Source organism: Pangasianodon hypophthalmus, chromosome 19 (assembly GCF_027358585.1).
Source record: "Pangasianodon hypophthalmus isolate fPanHyp1 chromosome 19, fPanHyp1.pri, whole genome shotgun sequence".
In the NCBI taxonomy this organism is placed as follows: Eukaryota; Metazoa; Chordata; class Actinopteri; order Siluriformes; family Pangasiidae; genus Pangasianodon; species Pangasianodon hypophthalmus.
Genome location: NC_069728.1, coordinates 3,520,689 through 3,547,620, shown reverse-complemented (window position 1 = coordinate 3,547,620; position 26,932 = coordinate 3,520,689). Strand labels below are relative to the sequence as shown.

General features: G+C 41.5%; 4 protein-coding genes across 15 annotated transcripts in view; 2 read left to right on the top strand and 2 right to left on the bottom strand.

Annotated features, from left to right (window-relative positions):
• The window catches only part of fryl (furry homolog, like), a 101,247-nt gene extending 91,709 nt beyond the window's left edge, over positions 1–9,538 (top strand). For 8 of the 11 annotated variants that reach the window (XM_053242016.1, XM_053242012.1, XM_053242010.1 and 5 more), the window contains 4 exons: positions 2,597–2,614; positions 4,810–4,920; positions 5,657–5,850; positions 7,406–9,538. In XM_053242016.1, the coding sequence (XP_053097991.1) occupies positions 2,597–2,614; positions 4,810–4,920; positions 5,657–5,850; positions 7,406–7,691 (609 nt within the window). In that variant the 3' untranslated portion in view covers positions 7,692–9,538. The remainder of the gene's footprint in view (positions 1–2,596; positions 2,615–4,809; positions 4,921–5,656; positions 5,851–7,405) is intronic. The other 3 variants (XM_053242011.1, XM_034313713.2, XM_034313719.2) reach the window with 1 other exon arrangement.
• A 1,438-nt stretch (positions 9,539–10,976) lies between these two features.
• Positions 10,977–12,833, bottom strand: zar1 (zygote arrest 1). Its single transcript, XM_026946890.3, has 4 exons — positions 12,093–12,833; positions 11,625–11,717; positions 11,457–11,531; positions 10,977–11,380 (listed from the first exon to the last, which is right to left on the bottom strand). Exons 1-4 carry the CDS (start codon positions 12,786–12,788, stop codon positions 11,237–11,239), a joined length of 1,008 nt encoding a protein of 335 aa, XP_026802691.3. The 5' UTR covers positions 12,789–12,833; the 3' UTR covers positions 10,977–11,236.
• A 1,148-nt stretch (positions 12,834–13,981) lies between these two features.
• On the bottom strand, positions 13,982–20,403 carry slc10a4 (solute carrier family 10 member 4). Its single transcript, XM_026946889.3, has 3 exons — positions 19,219–20,403; positions 18,477–18,687; positions 13,982–15,253 (listed from the first exon to the last, which is right to left on the bottom strand). The coding sequence occupies exons 1-3, from the start codon at positions 19,668–19,670 to the stop codon at positions 14,711–14,713; spliced, it is 1,206 nt and encodes a 401-aa protein (XP_026802690.2). The 5' UTR covers positions 19,671–20,403; the 3' UTR covers positions 13,982–14,710.
• A 767-nt stretch (positions 20,404–21,170) lies between these two features.
• On the top strand, positions 21,171–26,757 carry si:dkey-90m5.4 (leucine-rich alpha-2-glycoprotein). Of its 2 annotated transcripts, none has more exons than XM_026946853.3 (3): positions 21,171–21,193; positions 21,834–22,175; positions 24,911–26,757. In XM_026946853.3, the coding sequence occupies exons 2-3, from the start codon at positions 21,842–21,844 to the stop codon at positions 25,558–25,560; spliced, it is 984 nt and encodes a 327-aa protein (XP_026802654.3). In that variant the 5' UTR covers positions 21,171–21,193; positions 21,834–21,841; the 3' UTR covers positions 25,561–26,757. The 2 variants fall into 2 exon arrangements, with proteins under 2 accessions (XP_026802654.3, XP_026802653.3); XM_026946852.3 differs by lacking the exon at positions 21,171–21,193 and adding an exon at positions 21,342–21,500.
• The last annotated feature ends 175 nt before the right edge of the window (positions 26,758–26,932 follow it).

Below are 26,932 nucleotides of genomic sequence, written 5' to 3'. Positions count from 1 at the left end.
CCTAATGAAAGTGTTATTAACACCTGCATTTAAACTCCTGTCTCTAAATAAATGCATGTCGTTTATGCCATGCTTCGGTTTTTGATTGCTTATCAATTTTCTCATTAATTCACTTCCAGGAGGCATAATGGGACTCACTCTTTTTCTGTGCAGTGTTAAAATGCAGTCTGTATGGAATATACTATGTTACGTCGGTTCTACATCATCATAATCATCATATTTTATCCTATGTAGTGAGCATTTATAGTAAAAAAAGAAGCCATTTTTGAATCAGCTTAACTGAATTATTCCTGCATGAATGAGGAAGGTTTCTTTTTAAAGATGATGTACACACTACCGGTTGAAAGTTTGGTGTCACCCAGAAAATTTCACATTTTCTATGAAAACTCATACTTTTATTCATCAAATCAGCTGTTAAATGAACAGAAAATGTAGACATTGACAAGGTTAGAAATAATGATTTTTGTAATAATGAAAGAATCCTCCCTTTTCAGCAGTTAGAGCCTTGCAGACCTTTCGGCATTCTAGCTGTCAGTTTGCTGAGGTAATCTGAGGAAATTTCACCCCATGCTTCTTTTTGCGTTTGATGAGGTGGATTAGCTTGATGGACACTTTTCACAAACCATACAGTCAAGCTGCTCCCACAAACACCTCAGTAGGGTTGAGATCTGGTGACTGCACAGGCCAGCTCTTGCATAGTTTGGAGCTGCGCTTTGGGAAATTATCGTGTTGTAGGAGGAAATTCGCTCCAATGAAGCTCCATCCACAGGGTATGGCATGGAGTTGCAAATTCAAGATGGCTTTTATCGTGTATAAATCTCCCACTTTAGCACCCCCCTAAAGAAGGCCATTTCTAGTGCTTCTCTAATCAGCACAATGGTTTTCAGCTGTGCTAACATAATTGCAAAAGGACTTACTAATGATCAGTTAGCCTTTTAACATGATAAACCTGGATTAGCTATCGCTAATGTGCTACTGGAACACAGGAGTGATGGTTGCTGAAAATAACCTTCTTTATGCCTATGTAGATATTCCATTAAAAATCATCAGTATTTAGATATAATAGTCATTTACAACATTAACAGAATTTCTCAGTGACCCCAAACTTTCGACCGTGTGTTTATATATATAATATACATATATGTGTGTGTGTGTGTGTGTGTGTGTGTGTATTAACCTATACACAATAACCCATAATGGAAAGGTGAAAACAAACATTTTTTTTTTTTTACAAATTTATTAAAAATCCAAAATCTCAGGCTGCAAGGAGCCAAGAGACCAAAAAAATGAGCCGTGTTCCCTGGGTGGGAGGAATGTTATACTCTCTGTCCTATCAATCACAGCGACACTAGCCAATGATGGGCATCCGTGAGATAATGTATGCGGAAGAGGGCGGATAGCGCTTTCCTCGGAGTGTGTTACGCCGCCCTGTGACGCAGCATGAGCAGCCGTTCCAAAAGGTGCATTTGGCGGCTTCTTGTGTCTCAGAGGAAGCACGTTGGCCTTCACCCTCCCGGCTTGGCTGCTGTTGTGTGATAGGAGAGAGCTGTTTGGTGAGTGGGAAATGGCCATGACTAAATTAGGGAGAAAGATCTGAAGGAAAAAAGCTTAATTGAAAATCTCTCAATATAAGATAATTATTCAGACCCTTTATTCAGTACTTTGTAGAAGCACCTTTGGCAGTGATTACAGCTTCAGTCTCAAGCTCAGTTGGATAAGATAGAGGAGCATTTGTGAAGTACAATTTGCAAAAAAAAAAAAAAAAAAAAATCTGAAAACTTGTTGGATTACCTTGCATCCTTGTGTGTGGGTTGATGGCCGTCTATATAATCTCGTATATAATCTCCATTTCCTCCAGTGCAAATTTTCCAGAGCTTAATGAGTGTCCGGTTTCCTCTAGAAAAAAATTTCAATCAATTCTAATTCATGTCACATTTTTAAGGTTTTCTTCTGACTCACCCTTGTACATATACAAGCACACACATACATATGTATTTATTTATGTATTGTTTATGTTTACTTACCTACTGAACATGTAACTGACACGTACACTTCAATATCACTTCAATACTTCATCAATATCAATATCAGTATCACTACTTCAATTTCCTTTCCAGGGATTTTTCCTCTCTGATAATCTCTCTCTCTCTGGGTCTATTGTCTGTTCTGCTTTCACTGTTTGTTGTTATTTTTGCCAAAGACGATATATGACATGATTATTTGAGAGATTTTTTAACTCAGCTTTCTTAATTTTATTTGCACATATCTATCTATGATCTTTTTTCTGGTAATAATAAAATCCACTGCACTGTCTCTGCTCTCTCTGTCTCTGTCTCTGCTCTCTCTCTGTCTCTGCTCCCTCTCTCTCTCTGTCTCTGCTCCCTCTCTCTCTCTGTCTCTGCTCCCTCTCTCTCTCTCTGTCTCTGCTCCCTCTCTGTCTCTGCTCCCTCTCTGTCTCTGCTCCCTCTCTCTCTCTCTCTCTCTCTATCTCTCTCTCTCTCTCTATGTGGTTTGGAAGTTATACTCTGACTAATGTTTTTCTCTCCATCTCCTTCTGTTTTTGTTCTTATGGTGACCTGTTCTCCCTCTTGCTTAGCAAATGGAAATTCTAGCAGTAAGTGGTTCTTGTATTCTTGACCTTTCCGTAATCATGTCATTCTGGCAAAACACACTGTGATCATTTCATCCATTCATTGTAAACACAAACATCTTAAGCCAGTCATTCTACACCAATCAGCGTGTTGAACAGTCCGCCTCTGTCTCTTAGCTCTTACTGCTACAAACCTTACATAGTTACAGTCTATTCACATTTAAATCTTCATCAGTTCCTTGCCCTAGAAGGGTTGTTGTTTGTAGACCTTTGCTACTTCTGCACACATTTGCTAATGATAGCGTTACTGGGTGTGTCTGTGGGTTACGGAAAGGAGAATCGTAGAGCTGAATAGACATGAAACTGTAATATACATTATACAGATTCTGCTTTTTCAGTACAAGTCCTTCCTTTTCTTTGTCCTTTCGCTCTAGATATTCAGCAAATATGCTCTAACATTAACTAGTTGCAAACAGCTCATTGTTGTGGCATTTTCTAATCACAGTGTTGATTAGTGAGCATGCTGAGTCCAGGCTTTCTTTCCATGTGCTACCTGCAGAATGGGGGTTAACTCGAGGTTTCTCAACCTTTTTGGACCATTAATACACCAAAACTTATTTTCTCATTTATAAATTTACATTGCATTATTGTAAAGAAGTGCACAATTCTCATCACTCATAACTATGATTCAGTTTAATTGCTGTTGTAGTATATTAAACTCTCTTTCAAACATATTTTTGTATTCATGTACGGTAACATCATATTCGATTGTCATATATCACAGAGGGAATAATTATACATGGGTTCTTTTTTTTTTTGTACATTTAACAAGATGTTATGAATCAGTGTTCACTGAGGACTGGGCTTTCACACTGCAGCTTACTGAATTCAGACGATGTAGTCGAGCTCGTGTGTATCAGCTGTTTCCTCCAACCTGGATCAGTATTTTTATTTGATCCACACAAGGACACTGAACCCCGCCTCAAACAAATGGCATGAGTGTAATGCTCATCTTACACCATGCATCAGGGCATAGTTCGTTCATTTCTGTGCTTTGATGCACGTGCAGTTTTTTGTACTGACCGTCATATGATTCATCATATGATCACTATGATTATTATAAACATACATTACCACTGTTCATCTAACAAAATTTTCTCCTCTACACTCCGTCACAGTTAGAAGTAAAAGTTTGGATTTTGACTAATGCCAGAGCACCACAGCCTGAACTAGAGCTTATTTAAATGCTAAGAATACACTTAAACAACATCGTACAAGCGGTTACATCGGCACGGCTGTGATTCAGCTGCAGGTGATCGCACTCACACTGATGTTCAGTACAACGGCATGATTGCGAGTGTGATACTGATTTTATACAACAGTCTCATTAATAATTTTGATTTTATACAAGTCTTATTAATAAGACTGTTGTATAAAATCAGTATCACACTCGCAATCGTGAGTGTCTGACACTCCGTCAGCGAAAATAGTTCCCAAAGAAGCCACAGCTGGATAGGGCGTTGCATGTTGCCATGGCAACGCACAGACTGACTGACAGTAGTAACGGTTTCAGTGTAATGAACTATTGCTAGAATTGGAATTTTATGTCGTGAACACAGACGAGGGGACTGATACACACAGTGAAATGCCCCAATGCTGTTATATTAAATATCAGCACTCTTGGAACCCCGCTTGTTCAATCAAATTAGAGGACCTGAACTACCATATAACACAAAATAAATCATGAATATTGTATTTATTAAAAATAAGGTGGCAAAAACACACTTTGTGTACATCTCATAACTATGAGCTGCAGTCTGATGTAAATTGGACATAGGAACTCCAAAATTAAATAAATAGCTTAGGTTGATTAAATTTAGATAATTACTTACTTATTGTTTTAAAAATATTGCATCTGCACAGAATTCTATAATTCTATGTAAAATAAGAATGTAAAAATCCGCTGTGACCCCATCTGTGTCTCAGGCGACTCTGTGTGAGGTTGCGGCCCCAAGGTTGAGAACCTTTTGGTTTAACTCTTCCATCATCTCTATAACCCAGAACCTTCATCCATTCATTTATTCATTTACCCATCCATCACCCACCCACCCATTCCATCCTTGTGATCATGCGGCCATGCTGCTCATGCTAGTCGCTGTAATAAAAACAGATCGGTGAGTGGAATGAGAATAATAATGGTTGGTTCTGTGTCTCTGTAGGAGCTGGAGCTGTGTCGGAGGTTGTACAAGCTTCATTTTCAGCTGCTGCTGCTCTTTCAGGCCTACTGCAAACTCGTTAGCCGAGTGGAAACCATAAAGAGAGAGGCCGAGGTGTGTGTGTGTGTGTGTGTGTGTGTGTCTGTCTGTCTGTCTGTCCAAGGGGAATTGATGTGTGTAGTGTTACACTGACATATAAATTGTAAGTTTACTTTTTTTTTCTTGCCAATTCCCACCCACTACCTAGTTTATAATACAGACATTTTTAATTGATTTTGTATTGTGTAAGTGTAAGAAGGCTTAATTAATAAATGCATTAAAACCAGACACCAGCTTTCTGGCCACTCTAAATAATTATTACATTTATTTGTTAGCATTGTTATTTTGTCAGTAATGATGTAAAGTAAGGTCTGTGTGCTCAGAGCTCTTGGACCGTAGCTGTAACTAGATTATTTCTCTGAGTAAGACTGATTAACTACAGGGCTGGGCCAAGCCATTCATCTAATCACAGATCAATGCTAACAAAGTTAGTGATCTCTAGAGACTGCACATGGTGGGTGTTCTCAGTAGAAGCAGCCAGATCTATTTCTCAGTACAAATATAATTAGAATAAAATACAGTATGAATATGTATATATATATATATGTGTGTGTGTGTGTGTGTGTGTGTGTGTGTGTATATATATATATATATATATATATATATATATATATATATATATATATATATATATATATATATATATAGTATAAAATAAAAGCAATGTAATTTCTTAAAGGTTTGTACAGAGAAAGCTGGTCATCATTAGAGGTTTTTAAAAGTATATGTATGAAACGGTTGTGTTTTGTAGGTAACCAACATGTCAGAGGAGCTCGCCATTTTGGAGAGCTGTCTGAAAGAGGCGGAGTCAGTGAGTGATGGACAGGAGGGGGTGAGCGTGTCTGCAGCAGTGCAGTCCAGCACAGAGACGGCGATCCACTCGCTGATCGAGAGCCTCCGAGCACGAGACTTCAGTTCTGCCCTCGCACAAGTCAAAGCCTTTAGGTAAACACACACACACACACACACACACACACACACACACACACACACAGACTTGGAGCTTTAAAAAAAAAAAAAAAAAAAAAAAAAGCTTTACAGACAAGTCACTAAACTGAGGTGACTCAAAATATTTAGTTACCGGTCTCACAGAACAGTTTATCCAGCCTTTAAATCCACAACAACTCTGACTTCCTGCTTTTTATCATTCAAACTTTGATTTAAAAATTGAATCAATTCATATACGCTATATTCATATATTTCCCACTACACACAGTGAAGTCATTAACTACAATAATTGTAGCCTGGAGTCGCAGAGCAATGTGTCTATGTGATTAATGACATACCATTATAGTTAATAAACACGTCTGTGGTTTACTCACTGTCCCTCTGTCTCATGTCACTTTTTCGAGTGTCCACACCACCATGTTCTACTGCCACTGGTATACGTTAGTCTTTCTGATGAAAACCTGCTCTGGTGTTTTATTCCTTCCCAGAATAGAGTAACTGGCAGGAACAGGACAGAGCATCGCTTACGTTACGACTGTCTCTTCTGTATTGCTTCCTGTTTCAATTCTATGTTGATCTATGTTGCTGGGGAAAAGACCTCCATAAGCCCTATTCGGATGGCGTTAAATGTACATGGTGTTGTGGGGTAGTTTCTTATTTTACACGTGCTCCTTTGTGATTTTATTTCCTTTCAGATGTCTGTTTTTTTCTCTGTCCTCCTTTAAAAAAAAAAATTGCAAGCCAAAAAATTACCTCCTGTTTTTCATGGAACTCAGCGTTTGATAAATTGTAGTCTGGTGATTTTTAGTTACTGTGAATTTTTTTTTTTTATTCACCTCACGCTGGAAAAAAAGATGGTTGATGGTCGACCCTCCTCCAGATATTAAACACTTCCCAAATCATGAAATGAAAAATTAATGCTTTAGCAGAGGCATTGAACCATGTACTCGGTCTGAGCGGTAAAACCTCGACTACACACACTACTTGGGAAAGTATTTTCAGGAGGAGAAAGAAAATGTGAAAGAAAAAGTGAGATCCCACAAGCTGATTAAAGGAGCCGTTATAACTGCAGCTACACGTATAAATCATTACTTTATATTCACATCCGCACAATATCATTTCACTTTGCGCACAATATCATCAAATTTCACTTTGCTATAATTAATTACTGGCTGTAACGCTACCAGTAATATATTAAATATATATAAATTTTAAATATTTACTGTTAAATATGTACTGTTTTATATATGTGACACGTGTGACCCAAACATTCTTGTTTGTAGAAAATACAACCCGCTAGAAACTCGCTCCTCCCGTGGTAACTTCATTGCTGTCTGGATGCGAGAGTTTATTGAGAGTTTATGTGAGAATTTTATTGAAGATTATAAAATTTATTACAGATGTCCTCCTGATAAACTAATCCAGTCCCAATAGGGCTATAGAGGGTTTTTGTTGTTGTTTTTGTCAGGAGCCATGTACTAAAGTACTGTATACAATCTGATCAACATTAAAAAAATTTTTCTTTCCTCTCCTCCCCAATGTTCTTTCTCAGATGCTTGTGGCCTAATGACATTTTTGGCAGTGAGAAGGACAACGCAGTGCAAACCTTGCTGCATATCTACTTCCGTCACCAGACGCTGGGTCAGACCGGGTGTGTAGCCGTGGTGGGGCCAAGCAGAGATCTGTCTCAGGCCAGCAGTCGCCTCATGGAGCTCAACCTGCAGATCCGCGAGGCTTTACGCCAAGCACAGAGCTCCCAGAGCCACATCTACAGCCAAACACCCACTGCTGAGACCCAGATCAACACACACAATACAGTCCTCAGCTCAGGACTGTGAAAAGACCCTGCAAGTCAAAAGTCGAGACTAGCGAATGGGTTCCAGCAGCGAGCAGAAGTATGGTGTCTTCAGTGGGAGGGGCTAAGGGCTGGGGTATTTCTTGACACTTCACCTTAAAGGGCTAATGGACGTGTACGTATACGTACGTACGTGTGTGTGTGTGTGTGTGTGTGTGGGTGTGTGTGTGTGAGGATTATATTGACTTTAACTGTGCTTCAGACACAAATTCATTTTCCTCTTCTTTTCCTTGCCGTTTTGTTCTTTCTCTGAAATAACACGCAACCGCTGTGTAAAGCACTGATGACCAGACTGAGGAAGAGATACCGGGCGATGATGATGCTAAACTGGAAACTTTAGCGGAACGACCTATGACCTCTGGTGTGTCAAAGAAAGAAAAAACAAAAAAAAAAAAAAAAAAAAGACCTGTGTGTAGAGCACTGGGATCATAACGGTTGTTTGGTGGTGGGGTTGCTATGGAAACAGTGTACAAGTCATATTTTACTCATCAAACACAACAATAAGTTTTCAAATGCATGCTTGAAAGTGAGGAAGCACTGCAAGAAATATTTTTTGAGAAATATATTTTTTATTAGAGCTAACAATCCTAGGTTGTAAATGTAAAGGGTATTTAATGTATAATTGAGAAGCGAGGCCTCGGCCCTCGGACTCTGTATAAAGAGAGGATTAACTTTATTGACCTGCGTCGAGCAGAAACTTTAGCTTTCACTGGGTTGCTCTAACAAAACTCGTACTCTATAACCAAATAAGTAGCTGCCTGTAGACAACCATAGACTCATGTGTCAGTGTGTGAGGACGCATCTGTATGTGTGAGTGTGTGAGTGTGTGTGTGTGTGTGTGTGTGTGTGTGTGTGTTTGTGTGTGTGTGTGAGCGCGAGAGTGTTACGTATGGCCGATCTTTGCACACACATTCTCACATGCACATTAGCACATTAAAATGCACACAGTGCAAACTGGCTGCAACTCATTATGGAAATGTCAATAACTTATTGTACTCTGTATATATTTTAGAAAAATGTATAGTGTAAAAGCAGTATTTTTTCCCTTGTACATTTGTGTAATGCACTGTTCAACCAGAATAGAGTATGAAGCTAATGCAAAAAAGAAATAAATCAATAAAAATAAAAAATAAAAAAAACAGCTGTAACAGTCACTAACAAACCTCTTTGCCCTAGATACACAAATCTAATTTTCAGCTTTTTCTTTTAACCAGCAAGCGTGGCTGGGAGCAGGTGACGGGCCTCGTCCGCTCCTGTCACTCTGACGCTCTCTTGCCTTTTCCCAGCTGTGCTTGGACATATGCATTCCTTAATCTCCACTGTGATCTTCACGTTGGCTCGCAGTCTCCTGCTGACGCCATGCTTTAAAGTCCCTGCCGAGGGGGGAAACCGGGGGCCGGTGGTCATCCATGTTGGCTCGGTGTGATCTCCCAGACTCAGGGCTGCACTGATGATGGGTTATTGGCCCCGCTGCGCTTTTTCAAAAGCACTGTGCTTCTTTTTCGCTTGACCACACAACACGAAGCGCTTACTTACAGCATTGGAGGGACATGACAGTGTCACGGCACATTTTTTTTTTTTTTTTTTAGTCATTGTATTCATTCCTTAGAGAATTTTTTTCTGTTGCTTGTCTGGTACATTTTGGATGCTGTTCTTAATTATTTAATGGATATATTATTTCCCTGGAGAAAATAGTTTTTATTTAGAGGTGCATTATCCAGTTTTTTCTCATGTTCCTTTTTTTTTTGTTGTTTTTTTTTTTTTCCCTCTTTGTCATCTCACTCACCTGTCTTACCCTGTCCTGATTAAATAAAAAGCAAATTGACCACATTTGTCTGTCTAATTCGCTCTCTTTGTGTGTGTGTGTGTGTGTGTTCAGTCATGGTACAGGAGACTGATTTGTTGCCCAAATCATTATGATTGTGATTAAAAACAACTACACAGACGCACTAAGATACACTTGTGTGTAGTTACAGTTTTATTTTAGCCCACATGTTGAATAAATAGATTTTTTGTAAAGTGTAGTTAAGTTTAAAAAGTGTTAAGTCAAATGCAAATGTATATTTAAAAAAAAAAAAAAAAAAAAAGAATTTGCACATTATCTGCACTGTGTGGGTAAGTGATAATGTAAGAAAAGTTCTGCACTCAATCTCTCAGAGATTATTCCAAGTTTCCACTAAAATAAAGGAAGTAAATGTATGCTTACCCAATACCTGCTGTAAAAATTTAGTGACAGATCGTTGATGCTCTGGAGTAGAGGTGTGCTTCAACTGAGATCATGTAGGACCCAGCAACAGTCTCAGGACCGGGCCATCAGATTAATCTCACAGGAAAAGAAGGCCAACATGGGATGCACGATGTGTTTACTGAATTAATTCATCTTCAGTAACTTTAGCAGCTTTATCCAGGTCAGGGTCACTGTGGTTTAAGTGACATTATATATATATATATATATATATATATATATATATATATATATATATATATATATGTCACTGAGGACAAGAGGGTAGGACTGGTCAAGCATGGATATTGTGACTGACTTGCAAAAAAAAAAAAAAAAAAAACCCACAAAACTCATGAAAAATTCTCAGGCACTTAATCATTTTAATGAGAATTTTTTCTGAAAGAATGAGGAAGTAAGTGTTGTCCTTTTTTATTAAAAGAAGGAATCATGAATAAATTTTTGTATGTACACTTTTTTCTGCAAAGGTCCCTTTAGGGGTGCCATAGACAAGTGAGTGCAAATGAGGGATTTTAAAAAAAAAAAAAGAAAAGAAAAAAAATCCCCACACACTTCTATACGGAGTTGTTTTTGCAGCCTGACAGAAATTTCACCAACATCAGGATATTGTAACCTAAAATATAAAACCCCTGGTTACCTCTGCCAGCAGCTTAAGAGTTGGTTTTCAACTAGCAATAATTTGGCATATACACACATTTTTAGGACACATTTGAATCATGTTCATGGTATTTCATCTGGAAAAAGTGCACACACTTTATTCCAGGGCAGAGAAGAGTTCCCATTAAAAGCAGGTACAAGAATCAAAGACAGGAAAGTGGAGGATTAAACCAAACCCTAATGTGAATGTGGTATGAACCAGGTGCCAGTTATGGGTTTTGATATAGTGACTGTAGTTAAGCTGGCTTTCAATCAACCAAATTAGGAACAGGAGAACAGACCACCTTTTTACAGAGACAATGCTGGTTAACAGCAACTTGGTAAAGTCATTGCATTTACATGACAAAAACCACCAGGCACCAGTGCTGCTGTTAATTTCGATTTATTTTCAATTTTCCGAAATGGTTCACTACTGAGACCGCTGCTGTTTAACACAAGTGAATGAAAACAAAAACCATCACAGTCTTTGGCGCTGGTACAAGGCCTCCCTCTTCAAGACTTCTGCTTCAGTCTCGGAGGTCGTCCCTGGTGGAGGCCAAGGATGGCAGAGATCCTTGCCCATGCATTAGTTAGAACAGCAGTGAACCGCCATCGGGATAGATTCTGTGCAGGGATCAGAGGACGCACTATATGATGTACTTAAAACTGAACGTGCTGTCGCAGGAGAGCCGTTTGCCTTTGCAGCGACCACACAGGTCTTGTCGGTGTGGCCGTTTAGGATCCACGTGGCGTGCCGTCCCTGGACATGTACAACGCGCCTTCTTGCAGCCCTGAAACAAGAAATATGAAAGGATCAATCTTTTTGATAGGTCTGTTAAAAAGAAGGCATTAATGTGGTCAGCTTACCTGACAGGTTATGTCCTCTACCCGGTATGGGTTGAAAGCCTTCTGGCACGTTCTGCAAAACTGCTTGAAATAAACCTGTAATGCAGAACAATATTCCTGACATGTTTATAGCCAATCAACTAATGGAGGGGGAAAAAAAAAAAAAGCCAACACAAATCCTGCTGCTACCTTGTTTGTGCCCTGAACACACCACACGTAGGCGCTCTCCCAGCGAAGGTTGCACTCTCTGCAGTGGTAGTAGCCGTACTTCTGCTCCAAAAACTATCAGGAGGAGAGATGGTGATGGTTAGGGAGTGCGGACAGCAGGTAGCACCACGTCCAGCAAGTGTTCTCTGCTTTAATTACAGGTACAAGACACAAGACCTAGGGGTTTCCTGAGATACTGCCAGCTTCAGTTACAAGTAAGACTGAAAGATCTGGTTCCCCTCAAGTGAGTGCAAGGTTCAAAACATGCAGGGCAATGTGTAGTTATTCAAGCATTTCAGCAGGAAGCATATGGGTTTATCATGTCATGGAAAGAGTGTTGAAAGCATTTCAATGCTTTTGTGAACTTTGATTTGCACTGAAAATCTAAATGAAGCATGTTTCACCAAAAACAATTTATCCATCTGGACCAAAACATTGAAAGCATCTCACCTGGAAGCGCACTCTCCCCTTGGACTTGGAGTCGTCCTGACCGCTTTTCTCATTCTCACTCTTGATTCCATCGTCCACTTTTATCTGCTCGCCTTCATCATTGTTTTTCCTGGGACTAAGCTTTGGTTTGGATTTTTTGGGTTTTGGTTCTTTGTCCTCCACGCCCTCTTCCAGCTCCTCGCCCTTATCTGTGCTCTCGACCTCTTCTGTCCTTCCTCCACACTTCTGCTGCTCATCATCATCATCATCATCATGGTCCTGCAGGAGAGCCGCGAGTCCCCGCGTGGCGATCGGGGAGTACACGGCGTGTGTGCGCGGGAACCGAACCCCGGTGCTCACCGGGCTCCCGGGTGTCTGGCCATCCGGTCTGCGCCTGCGCACTGCGTCCCGCCGGCGCGCAGCCAAAGTGCGCGGTCCAAGCGAGCATTGCACCGAGGCGTCGGCCTTCGGGTTCACCTGCACTCCCACGTCTTTGGTGTTGGCTTTGCGCAGGCGCGGTGTGAGGTTCGGGTTGATCTGCGACAGGATGGATTTGAGCTGCGCGCGGTGGTAGTTGTCGAAATAGCCCTCGCCGTCGCTGTACGCGCTCAGGTAGCTCTTCTGCCGCCAGCTCCTGGGCTTCGGGCATCTGTACGAGTAAGGGTTATACGAGGAGTAAACGTAGTTGTCGAGTGACTCGTCTCCGTACGTAGCCATTTTATTTTTTCCGCTTAGCCGCCTGATGGAGCGAATAAGGGCAAGTTAAGTAGGCGGAGAGAGAAGCAGGTTAATTAGGGTCAGGTGTGTGATTCCAGCCAATTAACTCTGGCTGCATCATCAGCACAGCCACTATCACTTTACACTAACACACCAACAAGCACACACTGGCACTGCAGCCTTATTTAACATGTGTTTATCAACATGTTTTTACATTTCGATAACAGATAGTGGAGTATTTTCTGCTGTCTTATTGCACCTGCACTGTAGATATGACGCTGCATACCTTACTACACTGTATGACCAAAGGTATGTAGACACCTGACCATCACACAGAATGTCTGTATGCTGTAGCTTTACAGTTTCCCTTCACTGGAACTACAGTAAGAGACTCAAACCTGTTCCAGCATGACGATGCCCCTGTGCACAAAGCGAGCTCCATGAAGACATGGTGTGTGAAGGTTGGAGTGGAAGAACTCGAGTGTCCTGCACAGAGCCCTGACCTCAACCCCACTGAACACCTTTAGGATGAACTGGAACACTGACTGAACCCCAGACCTCCTCACCAACATCAGTGTCTGATCTCACTAATGCTCTTGTAGCTGAATGATCACAAATCCCCACAGCCACGCTCCAACATCTAGTGGAAAGCTTCCCAGAAGAGTGGAGCTTATTATAAGAGCAGAGGGAGAATAAATCTGGAATGAGATGTTCAACATGCACATATAGGTGTGATGGTCAGGTGTCCACATACTTTTGGCCATATAGTGTAAGTAATATGTCCCAAAATATAAATTTTAAATATTTTAAATATAAATGTTTTAAATATAAATCATGCCTTAAAGTAGAGTTCATGAAGTCCCTCAATGTGCTATAACAGGTTATAGTATATAAACAATATACCTCAGAGCAATGATTCTCAGAGTGAATCATAACCATGTTTAACTGCTTGCATGAACTGAATAAGGTTAAATCTAAACCTTTATAATTTAAAAAATTTATAAATAATGTCAGCTCCGACCTACCTAATGCATTCTGTTGAAAAAAGTAATGACCCTAATGTTTGAATAGTTGGATTATGTTTGTACGGAGGGGTCAGTGGAATTTATTTATAGTTAAAGATCTGCCTGGCTGCACAGAAGTTGTGAACCCCTGCCCTGGCGTGTACAGAATACACACAACACACAACAGCATACAGCTGGGCAATATCATGCTTTTATTAACAGTATACTTTCCTGACTCCCTCATCTCATTTGCTGTAAACATATAAAGTCAGGTCAGTTCTGTATTTTAACAAAAGAAGTAGTGGTTGTCCTGCACAGTCTTCATAAACTCCTTTATACACCTTATTACCAATCCCACTGCACATACACTGACACTGAATAACAGAAGTGCATATGGAGGTTCTTCCTCACCTATAACTTTATTTCTGAGATTCGGAATAAGGCATTTATTTGAATAGTCCTATAGCTGAATTATGTAAATTTTATAATATTTATAAGTACCATTAAGATGGCATCATGAGCATTTAGGAACATGAATATACGAATTTCCAGGAAAGGGTTATTTGGGGCACTCAAACTAAGCCTAAGCACAGACTGTCAGCGAAGAATGATCATGGTCGATATATGCGTAATTAGCCCAAGATTAAGGTTTAAGCTGTATATCTATTTCTCTAGTTCTCATGGCAGCTTGTTCTGAATAGAGGAGTTTCTTAAAAGTGCAGTGAGTTTCTTTTTGAAAGAAAGGCTTCAGAGATCTTAAAGGCTATATTACCAATGATGGGGTAATGAGAAATCGAATTGAAAATACAGCTATAATACTTCAGCAGTGAGTGATTGGCATTAAAAACATGGAATGTCACAATGTATTGCACAGTTCAAGCATCTGTTCACAGTGATGTCCCATTTTTTTTGTGTCTTCTACAGAGGCGTTGGGCTTCCTGCCCCTCCCTGAGTCTCCAGCTCAATGGAGTTGGGGTTGTTTACGGTAACTGAACCGTACGCTGTGTCAAACGGCCCGTCTTCCTCCTCCTTCATTCTCTTGTATGTGATGTTGGTGTCATCATCGTCCTCTCCAGTCAGGTCCTGCTTGCGAAGCACCTCGCTCCTGTATGCGCGATACACCAGGATGATGACGGCGGCCTCGGCTGCCTGGAAGAGTGCGTAGAGCAGCGGGAACATGTACATTGCCCCCATGAGCTGTGGAGGGAAAGCCAGCTTCAGGATGGCCGTGCAGAGCTGGACGTTCTGGCAGCCCGTCTCTAGTGATACGGTGCGGGAGCCATTGGGTGGTAGAGAGAAGAACATGGCCAGCCCATAGCCTGCTGCGTATCCCGCCATCGGCATGAGCACGGCTACTACGTACACCGCGGGAGGGATGGTTGCTAGCAGCTCAGGCCCCAGCATGACACCTGTCATGATGAACAGCAGCACCAGTGTGATGAGCATCAACCACAGAGACACCTGGTGGATAAACAGGAGCAGCGGGTAAAACGCTAAGAAAGGAATTTAGCTAACTTCTGTGCATTTGATACAGACCTAGCACTCTTACAATGATTTATATCTATTCGATCTCCAGCCTGGTTTCTCACTGTTACATTTTATTGTGTATCACTATTTAGGAGTGGGCGATATGACAAAAATATTATATCACGATATTTTTTTTAGACATTTCTGCGATACATGATATGCATCATGATATACAGGCTTCCTAACAAACTGCCAGCAATACAGTATTGTATTTGTAAATTATCCGTGAAAAAATTTGTTTGATGATACTTTTATTTAATGTGTACAAAAATTAAATTTCACAATAAGGGATAATTTATATTTATATAAAAAATTTATATATTTATCCCTAATGAGCAAGCCAGAGGCAACAGTGGTTAGGAAAAACTCCCTGAGACGATATGAGGAAGAAACCTTGAGAGAAACCGGACTCAAAATGGAACCCATCCTCATCTGGGTGACACCAGATAGTGCGATTATAAATAAATCCCTTCTACAGCTGTGTACTATAGAGTCAAAAAGTGGATGTTCTTCCTTGGATAGCTTTAGGACTGCAATTGCTCAAAGCAGTTTTGCACTCAAGTCTCCATCACTGATCAGTTAATAACTTCAGATTGATACAATAGACTTTAAGTTAAAACTAGATGGTGATTTTTAGGCTGACCATGTGGGGCCATTCCCCCAAATGAATTAACACTGACTGTAAAACAAAAAAAACAATTTGAAAAAACTTTTTAACATTTTACAATTTTAAAAATTCAGACAGTAGAAAACTTTATCAAGAGTTTGTAATTGTTAAATTAAAAATGTGTCAGATGATATCACAATACCCACGATATCACCAGAAAGTGTATCGTTACACAATTTATCACAATGTTGATATTATGTCGTCATATCTCCCAGCCATATAGCTATTATTACTCCGAGTTAACCTTCTTGGACTTCCATTTGTAGCCTGATTACGCCGGAGCTCCTGAGCACTATCATTAATTCAGTTCCATTCAGTACTATCATTAATTACACATATCTGCCAAACATGTAAGAGGTATGATGGAGGGTTGAAAACAACCTAACTATTCTGCAGGTTATTTGTAACCATTACAAATGAGACCTCTAAACCTTTGTAAAGCTGTCAGTGTTTCTTTACCTCAGTGCTTCGTAGGAGAATGCTTTAGGTTAGCACATTGTATTGATAGAAACCTGCCTCCAGATATTCCCATTCAATCTATAAAAAGGGCTGAAGAAAAATACAAAAAGATGCCCCGATTAAAAATTTCAGCAGAACAGAATTGTATTTAAACTGAAGACTGGGGGTCAAAGACATGTAGGCACGTCTGACTCAGTGCTACTGATCAGAGTACAAAAGAGCCTGCTTTTATCCACTCCCTTTAATTTACAGCAGTCTCCTCCCCCTTTACCCTGTAAAACACACAAACACACACATCCTGATACCCTTTATCGCTCTGCTCTTCCCTCTTTCGTTCCCTCCCTGTCTCTATCTCTCATTGCCCACCAGGCCCTTATCAAGCTGTTCATGATAAAATTAACTGAAAGAAGGAGCTCTTGTTCAATTTTATTTACTGAACATCATTTCTGTCTCAAGGCTCCTGTCTAGTTTACTGCATTACTGCATTACCATGACCTGAACGGTGACATGCAGCGTCTTAAACCTCAAACCTGAGTATAGCTTATTTCATTATTCCTTAAACATAAAAGTCTGTTGGATTGTGATTGACTTGTCAAGATGATCAGAACAAAGATTAATTCATGTCTCTTGAAAAGTACTTTCTTATGTCAAGCATCATTTGTCCAACAAATTGGACAGCCTTTAGGATCGGAGCGTTTGTCTTTGAGTGAAGTGCCTAACATGAGATAACAAGCATATAGGTTCGTTTTCAATGCCAGTGTAAAAGCGCAAGCACTTCACAGACCTTTGTGTGTTGTATAAATAAGGAATAAAACACAATAGAGCGTTATATCAAAATAATCAATCATAAAGTTGAATATTTTCCAATAGCAGCACTCCCTGAAGTGTTTTCTTCCTCTTATATCTTAGCAGTTAGCTCTAACCATTGTTTATTCATTAAAGACAGACACGTCATACTTTTTAGCCGTTTATAGTTGTTAATATTGTCTGTGATACAAGTTAGTTCCTGTTAACACTTACTTTATAACATCAGTTGTTTCCTCATCTGCCTTTTTGTATTTATCTTTTTCTCTCTGTCTATCCTAGACACATTTTATTAGTAGACAAATAAAAATGCAGCTTGTCATGTCACTGAGAAACTGCAAAGTCCTCTATCCTGAAGACTTCCCTGTGTCAGAACAGCTTTATCTCTGCCTGTTACAAAGCACTGACACTGGAGACTCCTTCCAAAAAAAAAATGCTAAATAAAAATACGTTTACAGAAAACTACTTATGTGAATTAGATGTTACTATATAAGAATGATAACATAATAGATAGAGCATTAATATAGGCTAAACCTGTCATTTGAATTACAGCCGATAGTGAAGTCAGAGGCGTGCTGAAGTCACAATTGTATAGAAAGTCTCTGTATGCTGTAGCTTTACAGTTTCCCTTCACTGGAACTAAGGGGCTGAAACCTGTTGAGCTCTGACCTCAACCCCACTGAACACCTTTGGGATGAACTGGAACACCGACTGAACCCCAGACCTCCTCACCAACATCAGTGCCTGATCTCACTAATGCTCTTGTAGCTGAATGATCACAAATCCCCACAGAGATGCTCCAACATCTAGTGGAAAGCCTTCCCAGAAGAGTGGAGCTTATTATAACAGCAGAAAGGAGACTAAATCTGATATGAGATGTTCATCAAGCACATATGGGTGTGATGGTCAGGTGTCCACATACTTTTGGCCATATATTGTAAGTAATATGTTCAAAACCACACATTATTGCCAAAGTAGTGAGGTAGTGTTTTTTCAGCCTTGTTTTAAATATAAATCACGCCTTAAAGCAGAGTGGAAGATATACAGCACAGTGAGTTCATGAAATCCCTCAATGTACTGTAACAGGTTATAGTATATAAACAATATACCTCAGAGCAATGATTCTCAGAGTGAATCATAACCATATTAACCATTTTATTTAGTGAGCCTACAGCAGCACGCGGTTTGGGACGTGGCCCTCAGCCTGTTTGACGTGTCGGATGTTACCTTGAGCACGATGTCAGCGGCGCGGGGGTACAGGGACCTGAGTGCGACCCCGAGTCCGATGGGGATGAGTGTGCTGCAGACGGTGAGAGTGATGGCGCCCAGCGGCAGCAGCTGCACCACCGGCGTGTCGATCCACGCGCGACTGTACAGCCACAAACACAGCGGCATGAGCAGCAGCGCCAGCACCGTGGACGAGATGGTCATTATAACACTGTCAACACACACACACACACACACACATTACACACATTACACATCATGCCAGACTGACACACTATCACGTAAATTATGAGTTTTGTTGTACCATAACATTTTTTTGATACATAAACCCTAAAAGCATTTTAAGTAGCTATATTATTTGTTAAGTTATTTGTGATGCACAGCTCCTCAGGTAATTGTGGCTCCAACAGAAAGGTGTAAAGAGCCACCAACAGATCAACAGATTCTTCAGAGAACCAGAAAGAGCTGCTCTAGATACAGACACGTTCATGACACAAGTGTAAAAACAGGAGCTTAAGGAAATGATGTAACATTTAATTTCATGTGTTATTCACTTTTCACCTTTAAAGCTTATTACTGGACAGATTTTTTTTCTTTAAATATTTTGTCTAAAATTTGCCCAATATACAAAATACTACTACTACTACTACTACTACCACTACTAATAATAATAATAATAATGATGATTGGACTGGAAGAAGAAGCGCGTGTGAAACTTGGAGCAGAGGGGTGTGATGTGTACCTGAGGTTCATCTCTCCGTTGATCAGCAGGGTCATGAGGTTAGACAGGTTGCCCCCCGGGCAGCAGCCGCACAGCAGCACCGCCACTGCGGCCACGTCGTCCAGAGAGAAGGCGAGCGCCAGCAGGAAGGCCACCAGCGGCATGATGGCGAACTGGCAGATGGCCGCGAGCAGCACCCCGACCGGCCTGCGCACGTGCTCGCCCAACTGACTGATCTCCACCGTGCAGCCGAGCCCGAGCATGGTGAAGCACAGGATGAAGCCCACGAACACGTTCATGCCGTGGCTCAGCGGCGAGTCCCAGAACGCCACGGCCAAGCGCGCGGGTACCAGCGGCTCCTCCGACGCGCTCCAGCTCTCCAAGGCGGCGTCCGGGATCTTGGACGCGTTCACGGCATTCCCCGCGAGGTTTAGAAGCGCCGCGGTGGAGGGATCACTGCTGGAGTTCTCCATCGTGCTCACTGTGATCCCGGGAGGAAGCTTACAGGAACCCGGAGAGCCTCTGAGCGACTGCGCCTTCAGCAGCTCTCATTGTGACGTGACGCGGGAGAGTGCGGGGAGTGCGCGCGCCCCTCCGTTAAGGCTGCAATGGCACCTCTGAGGGCACGTGCGTGAGCAACGAGACTTAGATCTGATCTGATCTGAATAATTATCCGGGGATGAGAACTAGAAAAAAGTGCATCTCTGTCCTGGACAGAACAAACCCGATCTCTGTCATGACATGCAGGACAACTTTCTCTCTATCTCTCTGTCTCTCTCTCTCTCTCTCTCTCTGTCTATCTCTCTCTCTCTCTCTCATTGTCTCTGTCTCTCTCTCTCTCTCTCGCTCTGTCTCTCTCTCATTGTCTCTCTGTCTCTCCCTTTCTTCGTCTGTGTTTTTTCTCTCTCTCTTGTTCTGTTTCTCTGTGTATCTCTCTGTCTATCTCCCTCTCCTGCTCTCTCTCCTCTCTTAGTTGATCTGGTGTTATAGCTTTGTATGAAGTTAGTCAGTTACAGTGTGTATATCTTTTAAGGTGCTATATACATGCACATATGTGTTTTGCCCTGGATTTTATTTGTGTCAAATAATTTTTTTAATAGGAAAATGTTTTAATAATTATTGAATTCTCTCTCTCTCTCTCTCTCTCTCTCTCTCTCTCTCTCATGGAATGACACGTTTCTTAGGAAGAATAACAAAAGTTAAATTGTATTTAGAAACAATCAACACACACACACATCAGCGCGTCTCCGCGTCTCCAAACACACACACACCCACCCACACACACACACACTCAAAGCATTGACGCAACACGTCTTTGGTGCGTCTCCTCCACACTATCTCCATCTGCACCAACAAATCCCAGTCAGCCACAGCCCATCATCACACCATCCCAGTCAGTGCAGATGTTTCTGATGTTATTTCACACTGTCCCTGTTTGCACACGGCCCATAAAAACCCCGCCTTCAACCCCGACCTTGCTTAGAAATGTTCCCTCATCAGTGCATTAGTCATCAGTGCAACACTGCTTTCATAAGACGTGACCACTCTGGTAAATGAAACAGGATGTTATAGAGCCTGTCCACAGCCCCATGATGCGGGATTTACAGGGGCAGTGTGCATGGGGTTCAGGGCTGTGACGCATTTCACCGTCCTTCAGTTTATGAGTTAAACTCAGCATGCTTTTCGGCTTGCCATTCTCATTATTACTGTTATTACTATTACTATTATTATTATTAGTAGTAGTAGTAGTAGTAGCAGTAGCAGTAGTAGCAGTAGTAAGAAGATGGAGGTGACAGTGAGTGACTGTTTGGTAAAGTACAAGGTACACCAGTGTGATGTGGACAGTCTGGAACAGGCGCACAAAAATCCTCGGCGTTGTGCAACGTGTGTGTGTGTGTGTGTGTGTGTGTGTGTGAGAGAGAGAGAGAGAGAGAGAGAGCTCTGTATGAATGATTCACTCTTATTGATCTGGGATCTGCTGCAGCTTTCACACACGGTGCGTAAAGCCTCCTTTTTCTTCAAAATGATTTAGCAGCTCATGTCCAGAGCTATTGAATATAAATCCTTTATTAATCAGACACCCTGCTGCAGTAAAACTTCTCACTCTAACTCTCCCTCTAGTCTGTGACTGCTGGACTGGACGTCGAGTCCTGACATTATTTGCTTAGTGATAAATTTCCCCATGACCCATATTCCTGTCAGAGCTGATGAAATCTCAGTCTGAGGGGGATTTAAAAGCGAAAAGAAAACAGGAGAAGTCTAAACTGACTGATTTTAGATATAGACTTCATTAGAGCTGAGAGGTAAGGCCTCATTTTATCCATTTCATCTTCTTCATGCTGTTGCTCTGATCACCTCAGCTACACCAGGTGTAGATTAGTTACAGTTTATGGGATTCACATGGGGAGAAAATGTGCTTTATGTGCATATTTTATTGCAATTCTTACTTATCTAGCATGATAAATTTATGATGTCTGTGTATAACATTTCCATATGAGTTAGTGCGGTTTAAAGCCTGTTTATTGGGGATCTGAGATGATTTGCATTAATGCATAAGATTCTCATATACTCTGTGTTTGTGTGTGTGATTTTATATATTTATATATTTTTATATATTTATATATATGTGTATTTAGTGTTTCAGATGGACTCTCGCGGCCTCCTCGCGCTCGCGCTGATCCTCTGGTTCCGTTGCCATGGCGCCCTCTCGTGTCCGGTGCGCTGCACGTGTCACTTCGGCATCCAGTCAGTAGAGGCAGTGTGTCCCGATGCGGCGCTCTCGCGCTACCCTAGCGACGGTCTCCCAGGCAACACCACCTCCCTAACCATCCAGTTCACCAACCTGAGCAGCGTCTCCGCCCACGAGCTGGGAGCCACGCCCCTTCTCCAGGAGCTCCACCTACCAGGAAACAGACTCAGCAGCTTACCGGCGGACCTGCTTACTGGTCTTCATCACCTGCACACCATAGACCTTACAGGTGTGTGTGTGTGGTGTGGGTGTGGTTGGGTGTGTGTGGGTGTGTGTGTGTGAGGGGGGGTGTGGGTGAGTGTGTGTGTGCGTGTGTGTGGTGTGGGTGTGTGTGGGTGGGTGTGTGGGTGTGTGTGTGTTGGTGTGCATGTGTGTGCGTGTGGGTGTGTGTGTATGTGTGTGTGTATGTGTGTGTATGAGTGTGTATGGGTGTATGGGTGTGTGTGTGTGTGTGTATGGGTGTGTATGTGTGTGCGTGTGGGGGTGTGTGTGTGTGTGTGTATGTGTGTGCGTGTGGGTGTGTGTGTGTGTGTGTATGTGTGTGTGTGTGTGTGTGAATGTGTGTGTGTATGTGTGTGCGTGTGTGTATATGTGTGTGTGTGTGTGAATGTGTGTGTGTGTGTGTGTGTATGGGTGTGTGTATGTGTGTGCGTGTGGGTGTGTGTGTGTGTGTGTGTGTGTGTGTATGTGTGTGTGTATGTGTGTGCGTGTGGTTGTGTGTGTGTATGTGTGTGCATGTGGTTGTGTGTGTGTATGTGTGTGTGTGGGTGTGTGTATGTGTGTGTGGGTGTGTATGTGTGTGTATGAGTGTGTATAGGTGTGTGTGTGTGTGTGTGTGTATGGGTGTGTGTGTGTGTGTAAAGAAAAGAAATAACACCTTTATATATTTAACCATGGAATGTTTTTCCAGAGCACGGGAGGATTGTTGCCTGCCGCTGCAGCTCAGACCTCACAGATAAGTTTGCGCGTGTGTGTATAAGCAGGACACACACTGGACCTCATTTATCAATCGTTTAGTAAAGTTGTGTGTAAATCTTTGTGTAAGATATTTAGCTGGATTCACAAAGGTTCCAGAAATGCTGATTTCCTTCGTACTCACGTGTGTGTGTTAATCACCTGTAGCGTGTTTCTAACGGAGCTCATTTGCATGTAGTGACGCCCACAAAACTCCATAAAAGGTCGAGTGCACAGACAGCTGGGAGCACGAAATGAACACTCAGGGTAAAGGCTCAAGGACACAAGTGGAAATTATTTGTACTCACTGCTATGCCAGTTAAAATATTTAATAATATATTTTAATATTTAATAACGATAAGCGAGCACTAAGGAGTTTGTTTACGGCTCACAGTTTTGCTCAGACAGAGCGTTTATAAACCCGCCCTCCGTTTATACGGCGCCATTTCTTTTGTTATAATTGAATTAGTTTTATTTGTCTTAATTCCTGGGTTTGTGTTGGCTCGCTTTCTTTATAAAAAGGAGGTAAAAAAAAGGCTGTAATTCCTAAACAGTTAACGCAATATTTTTGTTAAACCCTTTGAATTAAAGCTGAAAGTCTACGCTTCAGTCACATGTTGATTGCTTCATTTCAGATCCACTGTGGTGGTGTACAGAGGCAAAACTACAAAAAAGAATTGTCACTGTCCAAATACTTATGGACCTGACTGTATTAAGTCGATCAAGTCGAGGTTTACATTAGTTAGTCTTCTTATGTGTAAATTTACACACACTCAGGCGCACAAGTAGGATACCTATTTTTCTTCTTTTCAAATTAATGGATTGTAAATGCTCCTACGAATGATTTACAAATAAATCTGTTCGTATCCAGCTTGATAAATGAGGCCCATTAACTCTAAGGGAGTGTGTGTGTGTTAGCAGTACTCACACAAACTCAACAGACCACACACATGAAAAAGAGCATGCCTCTAAGTCTTTTTTTTTTTTTTTTTTAAAGGGTGTGTGTTATTGAAATATGTATCTTTGTCTGTGCTGTTTTATCTGTTGGTCTGACCTCCTGTTTAATTTTCAGTCTCTCATAAGTAAGAGTATGGAACGACTTTTCCAAAATCAGGTCGACAGAATTACTAGTATTTGTGAGCTAAGTTGCTAACTAGCTCAGTTTCACTGAAGAAGGTATTGATAGCTAGATATCTAGACTTATAAATAATAAAAAAAACAAACACAAACATAACATTATATTTGCAATTTATTTACTTGCAAGATAAAATAAGATTACAGAAATAAAATAACAAGCTAAACTACAAGTGGAAAACTTTTACAGTACAGTCCACTGAACATTGCTGCAGCTCTGAGCGCTTTGAGAGTCTGGTGCCAGTATGTTGAAATTGAGATGTCAGTCATGTTCATCACCGCTTAAGTGATTGGCAGGTGTTTATGTGGTTACGCCCCTTTCAGAGATCTCCCAGTCATCGTATGGAGAAGCTGTGTGTGCAGGCAGGACAAGCAGAGTGCGCTGTCCAGTGAATGTTGAGACTGAGATGCAAAAATCTATCCACCAGCAACACACACCCATTCCCCCCCAAGAGATTGTGTGTGTCCGGACATGGCTCAATATGACATATTAAACGCCTGTTGTTTAATGAGCCGTAATCTTCCCTCTCATAAAAACACAGTGTATTTGAAGCTCCTGTACAAGAGATGCTTTGAAGGAGATTTTCATGCCGGCCGCGCTATCCAGTGAAAACAGTTTGCATTTAATGAACAAACAGCACGATATTGCACTGAGATGTTTGATAATTTGTTCCACTAAAATATTGAATTTGACCAAATTTCACGTGCAGTCTTCACGCAATCACCCGTGCTGTAACTGGACGATGATACGTGCCCTTGCTTCAGTGTATTCAGATATAAACGTGGAGGCTGTGTGTGCTGAGGTAAGCAGTTGGCCAAGATTTTGGCTGTAAATATTCATTTTCTTTCTGTATTTGTGTGGGTTTTTCCCCTTAGGTAACCAGCTACAGGAGCTGCCTGCTCGGGTGTTCTATCATGCCCCGCTCCTCAACCTGGTTCTTAAAGACAACTGGCTCACTAGCGTCAATGCCGACTGGCTGCCCGCCAACAGCAGCCTCACGTGGCTCGATCTGTCAGGGAACAAGCTGAGGAAAGTTCCCTCTGCTCTGCTTCAGAAGCTGAGCCGCCTGGAAACTCTGGACCTCTCACAGAACCTGCTAGAGGTGCTTCTAGCCGAGAGCCTCCACTCCCTTCATGCTTTAGAGAGACTTCACCTGGATGACAACAAACTTCATTCCCTGGACGCCAAGGCTTTTAGCCACAACACTAACCTGACTCACCTGTTCCTTCAGAAGAACAAGCTGCGGTCTCTCCCGACTACAGTGTTCCACGGCCTCGACCGGCTGCAGTACCTGGACCTCTCAGAGAACTACCTGACATTCCTGACACCTGGCACCCTTGGTTTAGGGATCAGCTGGGTGGAGTTGACCTCTAACCCCTGGCACTGTGATGCTAAAATAGAGTACCTGTGGAAGAGGCTAAACAACGTGGAGGTGCAGTCCGAGCCGAAGTGCGCCTCACCTGAGGAGCTGAAGGACAAAGCAATCGCAGCACTTACGCGCAAAGAGCTGGGTCTGGCAGACTGAAGAAAGAAAGGATGAAAATGAGATGGAGGAAGAAGAACCCTGGAAATGTTGAAATTAGTGAATAAAGGAGTGAGAATAGCAGAGCAGAACAAGAAATAAATGAATGCAGTTAGAAAATCAAAAGAGCAATGATAAAGCAAATCAACTGTAGCTTCATGATGTGTTAAACAATACAATGATAAAATGGAACAAGAGTAGTGTTTGCTGATCTGAAGATGACAAAAAATAAATGATTTTGTAGGATAAAAGAAGTCGTGTATTTGTTCAGTTGTTGCCTCACATCTCCCAGAGTAGTACAAATTGCCTCCATACATAAATATGTGTGTGTGTGTGTGTTTCCTGGCATTTCGTCTAGGATGTATTCTAGACTCAGGATCCACTATACACTCACTATCAACTTTATTAGGAACACCTGTACACCTGCACATTTATGCAGTTATCTAATCAGCCAATCATGTGGCAGGAGCACAATGCATAAAATCATGCAAAATACAGGTCAAGAGCTTCAGTTAATGTTCACATCAAACATCAGAATGGGGAAAAAGTGTGATCTCTGTGACTTTAATCGTGGCATGGTTGTTGGTGCCAGATAAGCTGGTTTGAGTATTTAAGAAACTGCTGATCTCCTGGGATTTTCACACTCAACAGTCTCTAGAGTTTACACAGAATGGTGTGAAAAACAAAAAACATCCTGTGAGCAGAGGGTCTACAGGCTGAAACACCTTGTAGATGAGAGAGATCAGAGGAGAATGAGCAGACTGGTTCCTGCTGCGAAGAAGGATATAATAACTCATATAAGCGCTCTTTACAACCGTGATGAGCAGAAAAGCATCTCTGAACACAGAACACATCAAACCTTGAGGTGGATGAGCTACAACAGCAGAAGACCACATCAGGTTCCACTCTTATCAGCCAAGAACAAGAATCTGAGACTATCATGGGCACAGACTCACAAAAACTAGACAGTTGAAGATTAGAAAAAAAAATCACCTGGTCTTTTTTTGGGTGAAATCTCAAGGTTTCTGTCATCTCGAGGAGTTTTTCCTGGACATCGTCGCCTCTGGCTTGCTCATTAGGGATAAATTCGTAAATTTATAATTTATATCCTGAATTTATATATTTCTGTAAAGCTGCTTTGTGACAATGTCCATTGTTAAAAGCACTATATAAATAAAATTGAATTGAGTTGAGATCACACTTTTGATTCATTCTGATGTTTGATGTGAGCATTAACTGAAGCTCTTGACCTGCATCTGCATGATTTTAGATAACTGCATAAATGAGCGAGTATACAGGTGTTCCTAATAAAGTGGACAGTGAGTGTAGTAGAAAACATTGGAGACATAAGCAAGGTGAGTCTCACTGAAAACTT

Coding starts and splice junctions, on each gene's coding strand:
- si:dkey-90m5.4 (XM_026946853.3), top strand. CDS start 21,842: ATGGACTCTCGCGGCCTCCTCGCGCTCGCGCTGATCCTCTGGTTCCGT. Junction 22,176..24,910: donor GCACACCATAGACCTTACAG/GTGTGTGTGTGT, acceptor TTTTCCCCTTAG/GTAACCAGCTACAGGAGCTG.
- zar1 (XM_026946890.3), bottom strand. CDS start 12,788: ATGGCTACGTACGGAGACGAGTCACTCGACAACTACGTTTACTCCTCG. Junction 11,718..12,092: donor AGGGGAGAGTGCGCTTCCAG/GTGAGATGCTTT, acceptor TCCTCCTGATAG/TTTTTGGAGCAGAAGTACGG. Junction 11,381..11,456: donor TAGAGGACATAACCTGTCAG/GTAAGCTGACCA, acceptor TTCTTGTTTCAG/GGCTGCAAGAAGGCGCGTTG.
- slc10a4 (XM_026946889.3), bottom strand. CDS start 19,670: ATGGAGAACTCCAGCAGTGATCCCTCCACCGCGGCGCTTCTAAACCTC. Junction 18,688..19,218: donor AACGGAGAGATGAACCTCAG/GTACACATCACA, acceptor GTGTGTTGACAG/TGTTATAATGACCATCTCGT. Junction 15,254..18,476: donor CCGCTGACATCGTGCTCAAG/GTAACATCCGAC, acceptor TTTATCCACCAG/GTGTCTCTGTGGTTGATGCT.